The sequence below is a fragment of the Coregonus lavaretus genome (assembly GCF_964263955.1).
Source record: "Coregonus lavaretus genome assembly, chromosome: 13".
In the NCBI taxonomy this organism is placed as follows: domain Eukaryota; kingdom Metazoa; phylum Chordata; class Actinopteri; order Salmoniformes; family Salmonidae; genus Coregonus; species Coregonus lavaretus.
In genome coordinates this window covers 8774869-8790821 of record NC_140000.1, presented here as the reverse complement: position 1 = coordinate 8790821, position 15953 = coordinate 8774869, and the positions used below count along the sequence as shown (strand labels likewise).

The 15953-nt window shown below is 45.0% G+C and overlaps 1 protein-coding gene across 1 annotated transcript; it reads left to right on the top strand.

Moving 5' to 3' along the window:
• The first annotated feature begins 8637 nt into the window (after positions 1–8637).
• Positions 8638–13934, top strand: LOC311140634 (U4/U6 small nuclear ribonucleoprotein Prp31-like). Its single transcript, XM_084175777.1, has 13 exons — positions 8638–8750; positions 9212–9424; positions 9707–9767; positions 10061–10144; positions 10249–10346; positions 10472–10578; positions 10886–11055; positions 11155–11312; positions 11406–11495; positions 11579–11706; positions 11816–11888; positions 12010–12309; positions 12480–13934. The coding sequence occupies exons 2-13, from the start codon at positions 9212–9214 to the stop codon at positions 12594–12596; spliced, it is 1599 nt and encodes a 532-aa protein (XP_084031903.1). The 5' UTR covers positions 8638–8750; the 3' UTR covers positions 12597–13934.
• Positions 13935–15953: the final 2019 nt, after the last annotated feature.

Genomic DNA, 15953 nt, shown 5'->3' with positions numbered 1-15953 from the left:
CGAGGACTTGTCTCATTCACCCACTCCAATGTCACCAGAATATGAGTCAATATGCATAGATCCTGACTCCTCTCAGACCATCCGATTCCAATCAGAGAATTCCATACGTGCGTCAAACAGAGGCAAAGACGATGCAGCACCGGAGGCCATTTACGCCCAAGTGACCAAACGTGCAAAAAAGAGTGAGATAAAGGTCACTATACGGCCTGAGATCCCAGTACTGCAAATAGGATCAAATAAGCAGTCTGTCAGAAAGGAAGAGGAATCTCCCACAGACATGACCTGCCTCAACGACTCACCCAGCTCACTCACAGATCCCACCGCTGACACCAACTCTCACCCAGACTCTCAGCCCCAGCCTGGTGATTTTGTGTTCTCAGAGATAAAGCCCAAAAACGGCCTCCTCCTTGACCAAACGTTCCCCAGTACGAAAACAGAGGAGGACGTTTCAGTAGGTCCAGCCTTACCTGTAAGAGAAACACAGAGAGTTAGAGATAGGGTAGAGCTCTCAAGACAATCACAAGTTCAGTCTTCATCTCAGGACAGCGTTACTGGAGAAGTGGAAGAATCTGAAAAGAAACCCTGTGATGATGAGTCACCTATTTCTGTAGATGAGACAGAGAGCAGGGGTCAGAATAATGTTGGGAAAAGGAATTGTGAGAGAATGAAAGGTTATGCTGAGGTCAGAGATACAGGGCAAGGATGTCAGAAGCAGGAAGTTGTTGATGAAAATTTACATGACTTAAAAACAGAGACATCAGAAACAGATAGAGCATGTCAAATTGAATCTAAAGATCACAAGGAAGAAGGGTCAGAGAGTTCAAAAGGTTGTGACAGTCAAATGAAGAGCGACACATCACATTGTTCTAATGCTCAGTCACACAACCCAAATGTTGAAAGCTATTTAGAAATCAACAGACAGAATTCACAGATCAACCAAGAAGGAAGGTCAGACCCAAGTCAAAAGAGCCCTGCAGCCGTTCCCACCACCCCAGACTGGGACTCATCCTCTGACCTCTCTCTATCCACCATGACCCCCTCAGACTCATTCCTCTCATCTTTGACCCCCAGTTCAGCCGACTGTCTGACTCCAGGTGACCCGTGTGTTGGAGGGGAAAGACCAGGTGGTTGGAGGGTTCTGGGGACAGAAACCCCCCACAGAGACTCCGCCTACTTCTCTGACAGTGACTGGGAAGGGGAGGGGCTTAGCAGGAAGGGCAGTGATGGACTGAGCGTGACCAGACCCAGCAGCGGACGAGGCGGAGAGAGGGGGACGCTGACAGGAATAGAAGAGAAGACAGAATTGGAGGATGAGGGAGAAACCGGGGGAAAGAGTCCCTTGAAGAGGATTTCAAATAAGGAAATTGAAATTGAGAGGGAAAAGGAGACAGTTCTTGAACAGAATGCTCATGTGCAGGATATCTCTCAAAACAGTGATGGTGGATATAAAGACATGTCAAGTATTCAAGAGAACGATCTCAGTCTGAATGAAGTAGAACATAAAACAGGGCTAGAATCAGAACAGAGAGAAGATTCTGGAATATTCCACAATGAGAGGGGAGAGTCAGATGAAAAGAGGCTAGTCCATTCGCGACTACTGTCTGATAACTCACAGAGCAAGGATAACAATGAGTTTATAGCTAAGCTGTTCTCTAATTTAGATGATGAACCTCTCAAAGGGTTCCCTTACAATGATGGAACTCAAATTGGTAATCATTACACAGAAGGTGTGATTTCTCATGTGGAGTCAAATGATTTTAGATTCCATGATTCCACAGACAAAGACTTGACATTGCCTTCTAATAATACCACTAAGACAGATTGTTTGAAATCAATATCTGGCATTCAGACAAAGGATAACAAACTTGAGAATGAAGAACTTCCAGGTATTGAAGAGAGAGACAATGATCATTCCGTAAATGACACTACGGAACCAGTGACAGCGTCACACGGTGACCATGATAACAGAGAGTCCAGGCTATCTAGGTTCTATGGTATTCAAACCAGCGAGGTCAAACTCAGTGACAATATTCCGGTAGTACTGGAGCCCAATGATGGAGAGAGCACCAATGACGAAGAGAGCAAACTGGCCTGTTCTTTCTGGGCCGAGGGGGACACTGAGGGGTCTGAAAGAGAAGAAGGGAAAGGTCTGGAGATTCAACACACAGACGCCAATGAGCTTGGCCTGAGAAACCTGTGTTACTCAGAGGAGAGCGAAGACGAGAGGGCCAAGGCCAAATCAGAGACAGAGAAACAGCTTGCCGCTGGAGAGCTGTGTAACGCCATGAAGGAGAAATCTCCTCAGAGAGGACCAGTGACAGGGAGCCAGAGTGGGTCTTTGAGCAGGGATGGGTCTGCTGAGACTGTGGACAGGGAGTCGTCAAAGGATCTGGAGTTGAAGGCTAAAGAGCTGTGGAACACTTTGGAGGAGGACGAGGGGAGAGGGGGAGGAGCGGTGAGGGGGGAGTTCGACTGTCATCGCTTCCAGCAGGGAGACCTGCACCTGTGGCCATCGGAGAACGATCAGTGGGCCTCGCCGGAGAACAGAAACCAGGAAGCTGAACTCGGGTTGGAATTCTTCTCAGGGTTCGGAAAGGCCTGGGAGGAGAGGGAGCAGCTGGTGGTAGGCCGGGAATTCTGGGAGGCTGAGGAGAACGATGAACTGGCGGGGAGTGAGCCTCATCCAGCCGTCCTCCAAGATAGTGAAGATACTTCTAATGACGAGAGGCAGAGGCAGGGACGGGCAGCCTACCTGGAAATGGAGGGAGAATTGTCCCAGAAACAGGCTCTCTCCATTAGCATTGACAGCCAACTATCCCAGGCACTAGATGTACAGCAAGAGGAAAATATAGAAAATCCAGATAGGTTTGACGATGATGAGCAAAATGTTGAAGGTAATCAGCTGGCGGTTGAGGTCGAAAACCGAGAAATCCTAGAGCATGAGACCTTTGCAAGAGGGAGGGAGCAGTTCAGGTCACTCACGGAGACGGGTGGAGACAGTGAAAGTCAAACTGCATCTCTTCTAAACGACTTGGAGGGAAACATTCCTCTAGACGAGGGAAATCAGAACTTCAACAGGTTGAATCATCTCAGTGAAGTCCAAATGGAAGAAGGGGCAATGGCCGAAAATAACATAGAAAAAGAACAGGACTTTGAATTAGACAACCATCTTGCTCCCACAGTAAAGAGTATACATTTGGGTGTATCTATCTGCCTCACTGGAGTACCACAGGTAGATTTGTCAGGATTAGAAGATATTGAGCCAAGGATACGCATTGAAGAAGCTGACTCTACTCACCAGCTTGTGGGGGAGGACAGAGAAGGGGGAGTAGTCATTGTAAACACAGGTGAGGATTTGAGAGACATATCTCTTCCATGTGACCCTGTGTCTTATCCCAATGATAATGGCTTGGAGGATATAGTCTCTTGTACAGATCTGTCTGGTTCACAAGGAGACAACTTTCAGTTCAGTTCTGTAGACTTTCCCAGCCCTCCTCCTAGCATAGACCTTGATATGCAAGAAGACAGGTTGCAGAGTTTGGATGATTCTTTTCCTAGTCCCCCACCTTCTGTTGTAGAAATAGAGGACGATAGCGGTCTTATAAACCTTGATGATTTAGGGTCAGATTTCATTACCAGTGCTGAGACAGACCCACCAATGCCCCCCACTCCTCACACTGATATCCCCTTACCACCCACCACAACCCACAGCAGAGGGATCTCTGCAAACCTCGACCTTTCACCTGTGCGTCCAAAACTTCCATTATTCTCAGACGAAAGCCAGAACCAGAGCCGCCTCACATCCAACATGTCCGAGGATGACAGAAATAACCTGTCCCAGAAAAGCACAACCACCGCCACCACCACCACCACCCTCCCGTCATTCCCCCAGAGTCCCCTCAACACCATCCCGGAGCTGTTGATCTCTGAGTGGAAGGATTTGGACGAGGAGCCTTTGGAGGATTTTGAGAAACTGGAGCAGCTGTGCTGCATATCCGGGGATGAAGAGGACACCCTGGGTGACCTCTTCCTGGGGAATCTGGAGCTGTTGGATTCTATGAAGAAGGCGCCTAAACAGAAAGCTAAGAGCGCTGGGGAGAGTGTTAAAGGTGAAGAGACCTTTGGGACCTTCATGCCTGAAGGGAAGAGGAGAGTGGAACTGAAAGAGGAAGTTGACGGAATCTCTGAGAGCGCTGACTGGCTGGCCAGGTTGGCTCCATCGGCGGTCCAGGATATCCCAACTGGGGCCAAACTTTCACCTCAGGAGGAGAAGCGTGAACTACAGTTCCCATCAGCCCTTTCACCATGTCATTCTCCTGACTCCAAGGACCAGAGGTCACTTTCCAAGATGCCCACTAAAAATGGCCTAATGATGCAGGTGAGCATTAGCCTTGCGTTTTAACCCCAAGTTGCACAACTTTGTACATGTATGAAAGTATAAGCCTACACAATTTACAATATACATTTTCCTGAATATGTTTTAACGTTCATACCCCTATTATCTGTTTCCCTTTCTTCAGGTGTGTGAGGAGAGACTGCAGTTCTCTCTCTGTGAGAACGTTAAAACGAACATCCTTCGGGGGGCGACAGTGAGCGACAGCGTCATTCTCCGCCCATGGGGGGACGAGCCCTTAAATGGGAGCGGAGACACAGTCAGTGTGAAGGATGTAGGAAGGTATGCTCTCTCTATCACAGGAGGTTGGTGGCACCTTAATCGTTGAGGAGGGGCTCGTGGTAATGGCTGGAGCGGAATAGGTGAATGTCATCAAATACATCAAACACATGGTTTGATGCCATTCCATTGGCTCCGTTCCATCCATTATTATGAGCCGTTCTCCCCTCAGCAGCCTCCACTGCTCTCTATGTATTTTGAGATTTATCAAACTATTGTGGTGAATGATGACAGACAGACAGATAATAAAATAAGAGGTCTTTTTTTCTGTTCTTAGCGAAGAGGAGCCGGACCCCGAACCCAGTTCTGAACCCCAGAGTGAGTCTGATTCGACTGACAGTGAACCACTGACTGTGATCGAGCAGCCAGAAGTTACACCCCTTCAGCCTGTGGCAAACCAAGCAATGAAAGGTACCTCCAGACTTTTTTTGTGTGTGAAGATTTTTATGAAATAGGATGTAGCATTGTTCACATTCACCCGCTCTGCAGGTGTGTAAATTGTGTGTGTAAATGACATGTTCTAATGGATAGATTGCTTTTTGACACAATCTTTCATGTCTCAGTTTTTTATCTATTCCTCTCTTTTCTTTTACAGCCAAACTGGCTCGCCTGTCCCTCTCCCTCTCCCTCCCTCCTCTCCCTCTTGCTCTCCCTCTCTCCTCCAGTCCCAAGGGAGGGTTCAGGGAGGGGGGGCTACACAGAGACAGGAGTGGGAGACGGAGGGGTGTGTCCACAGGAAGTGACCCCGATGAGGATGAGGAAGAAGAGCCGGAAGACGAAGGCTCCAGGAGGGTGATTGTTGTCACGGAAACAGACGTTGGCAAAAGGGTGGGGCTTAGGAGTCTGCTGAAGTCACCAAGGGAACCGATAGACAAAGAGAAAGACAGAGGGAGAAACGTCTCCTTTTTTGATGATGTCACTGTCTATCTCTTTGATCAGGTGTTTGTTTAGTTTTTCCCCCCTCAAGTTACTCTTGGGCTTTTAACCCTTTCACCATATTGGATGTACATGTACTGTCTCAGCTCTTTTTCAGTCCCTGACTCTTCATCTCTGTTTCTGAAACAGGAAATTCCAACCAGTGAGCTGAGTAGTTCCACCCCCACTAATCCAGCTCCAGCTCCAGCTCCTGGCAAAAGCACTAAATTAGATTTACATGGTACGTACTACGTATGCATGCATGTTGCTATTAGAAACCATATAACGGTCCTGTACATCATTCACTTCTGAGAGCCAATAGAAAACTTTTGACGAAATCACTACAATAGCGAGCACCTATTGGAAAGCTCCCATCTGATCCCCACCCACTGAAATTGAGAACACCTCACACCAACCCTTTTTCTAAATATTCACCCCCAAAATGTATCTCTTGTAATTATCCCCTGTATAGACCCCCTGGTTCGATTCCAGGCTGTATCACAACCGGCCGTGATTAAGAGTCCCATAGTGCGGCGCACAATTGGCCCAGCGTCGTCCGGGTTTGGCCGGTGTAGGCCATCATTGTAAATAAGAATTTGTTCTTAACTGACTTGCCTAGTTAAATAAAGGTAAAATACAAAAATAAAAATCCCCCACACACTGTGACATGGGGAATTGAGTGGGGACATAAATCTGGTGCTCAACAATACACGTCTAAATGTGTTTTCCACCCTATCTCCAGAAGCCGTCCGCTCTCCGTCTCTCCCACTGATCGCTTCATTTCACAGAATAATGAGAGTTTGGCTGATCCCCTCTGGGTGTTTTGAATAGACTGTATATAGAAAAGCATCAACACCAAAATATTATACTTTCATGATCTCTGTCAGCATGCAGAGTTGAACAGTTCAAAGCTTTGCAAGGAGAGAAAGTTTATTTTTAACTTGGGAGTGTGGGCCTTTTTGTGCTTCGGTTCTGCAAGAGGATGTTTGTACACACATATACAGTATATTAACAAATTATATACCATTTATGTAAAAAAAAATCTTACATATATTTTTTAAATAACATTTACTGTTTTATGCTTTTGTTTATGTTTTATGTTGCAGGGGTCAATTCAATTTTATGAAATGTGTTATAATGTATCCCCTGAATTCAAATGGAATTTTCTCCAAACCTAGTACAGTATGTTTGTGTATGTCATAGTACAGTAATTCCGTAATTCCCTTACTTACACCATGCTCCTGTCTTTCTACCAGGAGCAAACAGCAAAGGCAAAGACTCCAAAAGAAAAGGGGACTTGTCAGTCAAACCGAGGTCGCCCGTGGGGGCCAACCCTGTGACATCCTCGCGTTTTACCGTCAGCCCAGCCGATGACCCCCACTTGGTGTGAGGCAGGGTTCCAGAATCCTCCGAGTTGTTCTGTAACCCTCAGAACAGGAACCTTCTGAGAGTGGCCAGTGGATTCCCACCCCAACCATAACCATTCTCAGAGGCTATTTTTTTATCGATCAGGCAACGGAAAGAAAAGACTCCCGTTCTAGAAGCTGGACACATTCCAGGTTTTACCAGCTACCGGTCCTTGTACGAGAAAGGTTGTTGATACAATAACTCCTTCCTTTGCCACTGTCTCCAAGGGTCGATTTATAGACACTGGCTGGAAGGGGTTGATGGCAAAGGCAGTTTGTCCTAGACAAAGAAGAGTCTGGAGCTTTGTAAAATCTGAAACGCATTTGACGGCTATGCAATGGGAGTCATTGTGTACCAGCTTACCTTCTCTTTACCTGCTTCTTTCGGTTGTCTTTACCCAGTATGTACTGGGGGATGCACTTTCTTTTAGTCATGTATCTGTCTATGTGTAAGCTTGGATTTAAATCTTAAGTTTGTAAAAAACGATTTTCATTGCAGTCAGTCATATTTTTAGGCAGCAGTTGGGGCCAGAAAACATCTTAACTCCTGTATTTGAGCATACTCATTCAACATTTGTACAAAGATAGTGATACAAGTGTATACAATATCATTTTAGAGCTGTTTAATTTAGATGTATTCTTAGACTGCACGAAAAGATGAAAACAAGCTGTTTCTATATACTTTTATTCTAAAAGACTATGTCTAGCTATTATTTATTTAATTGATTATTTATTTATTTAAAAATCATTTCCATGCTATGTCAATATTGTTTGGGAAACCCTGCTCTAATGTATCTATAACATGTTTCATTATTTTCTAATATGATTCAATGTATAGTTGTCTTGTCATAATTTTACTTTGTTTGAGGACAATTGATGTAGCTTAGCATGATAAAATGGAAGCTTCTCATCGGTAAATATCTCCAAAAGTTAATGTATTTGTTGATTTACATTCATTTTCTACTAATAACAACCCATCATGCAGTCAAGCTCCAACTAGTCCCTTTGTTTAGTCTGTTTCAACATCCGTTTAAAACCTGTATTGTTTAAAGAATGGGTTTCATGGGATACTGTATAAAACCAGGGGAAATAAAAACAACATAAAAACTGTGAAACATTTATTGAACTGTTTTATGAAAATAAATTGTACTGTCTTATATTCTTAAGTCAGAGTATTCCTTTTGTGTCAAAGGAGACTGGACTGGTGTTCAAACAGTAGGTCTTCTCTAGATGCTTTATTGGCTTTTGTCTGAAATGAAGGATCAAACTACTGTATTATGTAGCTAACAATGGATGGCTCAAGGGATGTTGCATAACAATAGCTAATCTTATTTCCCATCCCCCATCTCTGGTTATGGGGGCCTGATGCCTATTATGAAATTGGGACAAAGGATGGTCAAGGATAGGTTGAATAACTAATCTCCAAAATAAAAGACAGAATGACTTGCCATTGAATATAGAAACCATTAAGACTGGAAATATGAGTGAGATGAAGACCATTCACATTTATCCATGTCTGATAGTGGCCTGTACTACGGATAAAAACAGCAATTACCATAAAGCCTTGCTCAAGACTCAACATAACGTCACAAACCTCTGACCACCCATTGGATTATTTATGATGATGCATTTCGTCTGCGACTCGCTACAGGGGCAACGTTGATAACACAAGCAAACTTTTGTAAACGTCGAACGCATTTCGAAAGTTGTTGGATTTGTAGGTTTTCTTTTGACTGCAGGAGTTTCAAACTCCGAAGGTAAGTTCTCATATGTTTGTGCCGTATAATTTCAGCTAACTTGCTAACGTTTCCCTGTTATTTAACTAGCTAGCTAGATTTAGCTAGCTAACTGCTGTTATAGCCACGGTTATCCAGCGAGGCCAGCTAAAGTTAGCTAGTTATAAATGAATAAATTAAAACCCATAGCTAACTGTTTTTATGGTAAAGTTTCTAGATTCTCACATTTGGCCTTTGCACACATTTTTGCTCTAGGTAATTTACTGTGTGTGTGTGTGTGTGTGTGTGTGTGTGTGTGTGTGTGTGTGTGTGTGTGTGTGTGTGTGTGTGTGTGTGTGTGTGTGTGTGTGTGTGTGTGTGTGTGTGTGTGTGTGTGTGTGTGTGTGTGTGTGCGCTCAGTTGTGGGCTAGCTAGGAATTGACTTTCCATATCCCTCCCAATGTCACATAGCCTTGTCCCACATTGTCGTTCCTTTCCTGCAGATGTCTCTGGCTGATGAACTCCTGGCTGATCTGGAGGAGGCGGGGGATGAGGGGGAGGACGGGCTGTACCCGGGGGAAGAGGGGGAGAGTGATGGGGAGGCGGGGGAGGGACAGGTAGAGGGAGGTTTGGAGGACATCCCAGAGGAGATGGAGGTGGACTACAGCGGAGCTGAGAGTGTCTCGTCCATCGCTAAACTACGCAACAGCAAACAGGTCAGGGTAGTGTGTGTGGAGCTGTGTACAGTCAATATACTACAACAGGGTTTCCCAAACTTGGTCCTGGGTGCATGTTTTAGTTTTGCCCTAGCACTGCACGGCTGATTGAAATAACCAACTCATCAAGCTTTGATTATTTGAATCAGCTGTGTAGTGCTAGGGCAAAAACCAAAACATGCACACAAGGGGGCCTGGACTGAGTTTGGGAAACCCTGTTCTAGAACAAATAAGCTATTTCCCAAGGTTTGTTTTGAAAACCCACAATTTATTCGTTTACAGTTCTCAGAGATCATGGACAAAATTGCAATCTATGTTGAGAAGCAGCGCAAGAACTCTGAAGGTGATTATTTACTGTTTTATGTATTTGTTGTCACATACACCGAATAGGCTTGTTTTACAGGGTCCGCCATAGTAGTACGGTGCCCCTGGAGCAAATTAGGATTAAGTGCCTTGCTCAAGGGCACATCGTGTGATTTTTCACCTAGTCTGCTTGGGCAGCTCTATAATTGGCTGTTTGGATGTCTCGTTCTGGGGTTTATGTTCCACTCTGAATACAATGGATTCTGATTCTACTTGAATGGTTTCTGATCCTCCATCTTGTGGTTTTACTGACTCTCCTCCCTTTCTCTTCAGTCTCCGGTCCAGTTGAGGCAGACCCAGAATACAGGCTGATCGTTTCTGCCAATAACCTCACAGTAGAAATTGAGAACGAACTGAGTGAGTCCACTATGTCCATAAGTGATTGTGTGTCAATATGCCGCTGTAATTTGCTTGTGTTGCATTATGTCTAATGTTGTAATCTTTGTTTGTCTTTGCGTCAGACATCATTCACAAGTTTGTCCGTGACAAGTATTCCAAGAGGTTCCCTGAGCTGGAGTCTCTGGTGCCCAACTCTCTGGACTACGTCCGTACTGTCAAGGTGAGCTTATGTTTGAGGATAATTCACCTCCAAATCAAAATGTGTCTACATTATTTAAACTCTGTCAACTATTAATTTCCCTCTGTTCCCTGCTGTTGAGCTGAACACCATGTTTGTGTGTGTAGGAGCTGGGGAACAACCTGGACAAGTGTAAGAACAACGAGAATCTGCAGCAGATCCTGACCAACGCCACCATCATGGTGGTCAGCGTCACAGCCTCCACCACACAGGGGTAAGAGCAGGGACACATCACAGCCTCCACCACACAGGGGTAAGAGCAGGGACACATCACAGCCTCCACCACACAGGGGTAAGAGCAGGGACACCTGGGGTTGATTCAGTTGGACAGGTCCACCAATGGGACCGAGTACCTATTCGGTGGAGTACACATTTACATAATGTTCAGATATAAATATGATAAATAGACCTTACATTATATACACAACAGGGAACCTTAACATCCATTTGGTTGCAGACCACCTTTCCATATATTGTTTCTATCTCAATGATGTTGAAATATCAACATGACTTATTTCCAGGACGATGCTGGGTGAGGATGAACTGAAGAGGTTGGAAGAGGCCTGTGACATGGCGCTAGAGCTGAACCAATCAAAACACAGGATCTATGAGTATGTGGAGTCCAGGATGTCATTCATCGCTCCTAATCTGTCAGTCATCGTTGGAGCCTCGACCGCAGCCAAGATCATGGGTCAGTGATTATGATGATTTGTTTTTGTATATAATTTACAGGATTCTCACGTTCTCTCACATAATGATAATCTCGTATTCTTCCTCCCTGTGGTGGTAGGTATTGCTGGGGGCCTGACCAACCTGTCTAAGATGCCAGCCTGTAACCTGATGCTACTGGGAGCCCAGAAGAGGACCCTGTCAGGGTTCAGCAGCACCGCTCTGTTCCCACACACCGGCTACATCTACCACTGTGATGTGGTCCAGACTCTACCCCCGGTCAGTGTACCACACTTGGAGCTGTGTTCCCAAGAGCTTTGTTTGACTGTGGCTTTACCTAAGCTAACAAGAGTTATCTCTGTGTTGTTATAGGACCTGAGGAGAAAGGCAGCACGTCTGGTTTCAGCTAAGTGCACCCTGGCATCCCGAGTAGACAGCTTCCACGAGAGTGTAGACGGCAAGGTGAGGGCTGGAAGAGGGAAGAAAGAATGGGTATATAAATGTCTGTTATATATTAACTCTGGTCTTTTTCTCTCGCTGTGCAGGTGGGCTATGACCTGAAAGAGGAGATTGAGAAGAAGTTTGATAAATGGCAGGAGCCTCCACCAGTGAAGACTGTCAAACCCCTGCCAGCACCGTTGGATGGACAGAGGAAGAAGAGAGGAGGACGGAGGTATTTACTTTAGGGATGTGTAGATAACTGTGGTCCTGAGTTGTAATTTTTTTCTAAGTGCAATGTTAAACAGTATTGGTGGTCTCATCTCTTGTCTGTCCTTGTCCAGGTATCGTAAAATGAAGGAGCGTCTGGGTCTGACAGAGATCAGGAAACACGCCAACAGGATGACTTTCGCAGAGGTCAGAGCATCTAATCTATCTTTCAGGACAGCTGTTTACTATATTTTACTATGTTTAATTACAAATAATATGTATTGGTCTTTTTAACCAACCACCCCCTCTTCGTCTCTGTTTCTCTCAGATTGAGGATGATGCGTACCAGGAGGATCTGGGTTTCAGTCTGGGCCAGCTGGGGAAGTCGGGCAGCGGCCGCATCAGACAGGCTCAGGTCAACGAGGCCACCAAGGCCAGGATATCAAAGTCCCTACAGAGGAAGCTGCAGAAGCAGAACATGACGTACGGAGGCAGGTCCACAGTTGGCGGCAGGTCCACAGTTGGCAGCAGGTCCACAGTCGGCGCGAGGTCCACAGTCGGCGGGAGGTCCTCGGTTAGAGACAACTCCTCAGGAACCAGCTCCAGCGTAGCCTTCACTCCACTACAGGTAGGCATAATTGGTTTTGTTTTCACATGAAAAAAGCTACAGGTATTTGGTTTTATTATTTCAACAAACAAAGCACTTAATCACCAGTAACGTGAGCATTGACCAGCAGGCGTGGCCTCCTCGTTTCTGTTTGTGGTGGAATTGTACTGTAATTCAACTCTGTTCCTCAGGGGCTGGAGATCGTGAACCCGCATGCAGCAGAGAAGAAGGTGGCTGAGGCCAACCAGAAATATTTCTCCAACATGGCAGAGTTCCTCAAGGTCAAGAAGGAGGGAGAGGGAAAGTGAGGAGTACACATACAATTCATCATACACACCATATACTTACACACAGCGGTGCTGATATACAGACATACCAACTTGTACACTGCTCAAAAAAATAAAGGGAACACTTTTAACATTGTCTTGCATTAGGAGGAACCCAGGGTTCAACCGCACCAGCATATGGTCTCACAAGGGGTCTGAGGATCTCATCTCGGTACCTAATGGCAGTCAGGCTACCTCTGGCGAGCACATGGAGGGCTGTGCGGCCCCCCAAAGAAATGCCACCCCACACCATGACTGACCCACCGCCAAACCGGTCATGCTGGAGGATGTTGCAGGCAGCAGAACGTTCTCCACGGCGTCTCCAGACTCTGTCACGTCTGTCACATGTGCTCAGTGTGAACCTGCTTTCATCTGTGAAGAGCACAGGGCGCCAGTGGCGAATTTGCCAATCTTGGTGTTCTCTGGCAAATGCCAAACGTCCTGCACGGTGTTGGGCTGTAAGCACAATCCCCACCTGTGGACGTCGGCCCTCATACAACCCTCATGGAGTCTGTTTCTGACCGTTTGAGCAGACACATGCACATTTGTGGCCTGCTGGAGGTAATTTTGCAGGGCTCTGGCAGTGCTCCTCCTGCTCCTCCTTGCACAAAGGCGGAGGTAGCAGTCCTGCTGCTGGGTTGTTGCCCTCCTACGGCCTCCTCCACGTCTCCTGATGTACTGGCCTGTCTCCTGGTAGCGCCTCCATGCTCTGGACACTACGCTGACAGACACAGCAAACCTTCTTGCCACAGCTCGCATTGATGTGCCATCCTGGATGAGCTGCACTACCTGAGCCACTTGTGTGGGTTGTAGACTCCATCTCATGCTACCACTAGAGTGAAAGCACCGCCAGCATTCAAAAGTGACCAAAACATCAGCCAGGAAGCATAGGAACTGAGAAGTGGTCTGTGGTCACCACCTGCAGAACCATTTCTTTATTGGGGGTGTCTTGCTAATTGCCTATAATTTCCACCTGTTGTCTATTCCATTTGCACAACAGCATGTGACATTTATTGTCAATCAGTGTTGCTTCCTAAGTGGACAGTTTGATTTCACAGAAGTGTGATTGACTTGGAGTTACATTGTGTTGTTTAAGTGTTCCCTTTATTTTTTTGAGCAGTATATTTCCAAATGAATGCACAGATGGGGAGTGACACACATAAACACTGACTGATGGAAAAGGCCTCATTGCATAACCATGGGGAGAAGATCGACCATGACAGTGAAGAAAAATATATTATTTAGATTGTATATTTGTTTTAGAGCGTGTTGTGCTTTTTAAAAAAACATTGACTCCATTTTAATAAAATGAAACTAATACTGCCTCGTCTCATTACTGAATGTATACAGTGCATTCTGAAAGTATTCAGACCCCTTGATTTTTTTCCACATTTTTTCCACACACTATCCCATAATGACAAAGCAAAAACAGGTTTTTAGAAATGTATGCAAATGTGTGTGTGTGAGTGTATATATATTTATATATACAGTACCAGTCAAAAGTTTGGACACCTACTCATTCCAGGGTTTTTCTTTATTTTTACTATTTTCTACATTGTAGAATAATAGTGAAGACATCAAAACTATGAAATGGCACATGGAATCATGTAGTAACCAAAAAAGTGTTAAACAAATCAAAGTATGTTACATTTGAGATTCTTCAAATAGCCACCCTTTGCCTTGAAGACAGCTTTGCACAGTCTTGGCATTCTCACAACCAGCTTCACCTGGAATGCTTTCCCAACAGTCTTGAAGGATACCACATATGCTGAGCACTTGTTAGCTGCTTTTCCTTCACTCCGCGGTCCAACTCATCCCAAGCCATCTCAATTGGGTTGAGGTCGGGTGATTGTGGAGGCCAGGTCATCTGATGCAGCACTCCATCACTCTCCTCCTTGGTCAAATAGCCCTTAGACAGTCTGGAGGTGTTTTGGGATCATTGTCCTGTTGAAAAACAAATGATAGTCCTACTAAGTAGGTGTGTCCAAACTTTTGACTGGTAGTGTGTGTATATATATATAAAATGGAAATATCACATTTACATAAGTATTCAGACCATTTACTCAGTACTTTGTTGAAGCACCTTTGGCAGTGATTACAGTCTCGAGTCTTCTTGGGTATGACGCTACAAGCTTGGCACACCTGTATTTGGGGAGTTTCTCCTATTCTTCTCTGCAGATGCTCTCAAGCTCTGTCAGGTTGGATGGGAGCGGTGCGCCGTCTGGCCACTCTACAATAAAGGCCTGATTGGTGGAGTGCTGCAGAGATGGTTGTCCTTCTGGACGGTTCTCCCATCTCCAAAGAGGAACTCTGGAGCTCTGTCAGAGTGACCATCGGGTTCTTGGTCACCTCGCTGACAAAGGCCCTTCTCCCCCGATTGCTCAGTTTGGCCTGGCAGCCAGCTCTGGGAAGAGTCTTGGGGGTTCCAAACTTCTTCCATTTAAGAATGATGGAGGCCACTGTGTTCTTGGGACCTTCAATGCTGCAGAAATGTTTTGGGACCCTTCCCCAGATCTGTGCCTCGACACAATCCTGTCTCTGAGCTCTACGAACAATTCCTTCGACATCATGGCTTGGTTTTTGCTCTGACATGCACTGTCAACTGTGGGACCTTATATAGACAGGTGTGTGCCTTTCTAAATCATGTCCAATCAATTGAATTTACCACAATGGAAACAGGATGCACCTGCGCTCCATGTCCTAGCAAAGGGTCTGAATACTTATGTAGATAAGGTATTTCTGTTTTTTTTATACATTTGCAAACATTTTGAAAAACTTGTTTTCACTTTGTCATTATGGGGTATTGCGTGTAGAGTGATGAGGGGAAAAAATAATTGAATCAATTTTAGAATAAGGCTGTAATGTAACAAAATGTGGAGAAAGGGTCTGAATACTTTCCGAATGCACTGTAGCGTTGGATTGCTTTGAGCAACATAGAATAGTGTTTTTAGGAATTTGCTATTTATGAAATAGGTTTATGGTTCTTCTAATACAAAATAATTGGTGTTACACATGAAGACATCACTTATAGTTGTCACATATTCAGAAAAGTATTTTATTGAAATTTTACAATCCTGTTTTTACTCCAACATGACATCTCCCATGCAGAAACGTGACAACTTCATATGATAAAACAACCTGTAAATAGTTTATTTTCTTGAGAAATTCACATTTCAGCCATCTCTGGCCTTCCCTTTCTCAAATGGCCAAAAATAGAATTTATAAAAAGGCAAATCTCAACTTCTCTCCATTCCTTATTCCAAAAATCTCTTTCCTCTCCTTCGGGAAAGAACTGAAATGTCTATGTTCACAGGAGCAACCACTAAATTAACTAAATCA

What these genes read in the sequence shown, in the direction of transcription:
- LOC311140634 (XM_084175777.1), top strand. Translation starts at nt 9,212, where the DNA reads ATGTCTCTGGCTGATGAACTCCTGGCTGATCTGGAGGAGGCGGGGGAT. An exon ending in GCAGCGCAAGAACTCTGAAG is followed by an intron (nt 9,768 to 10,060) that starts GTGATTATTTAC and finishes CTTTCTCTTCAG; the next exon opens with TCTCCGGTCCAGTTGAGGCA. An exon ending in ACGAGAGTGTAGACGGCAAG is followed by an intron (nt 11,496 to 11,578) that starts GTGAGGGCTGGA and finishes CTCGCTGTGCAG; the next exon opens with GTGGGCTATGACCTGAAAGA.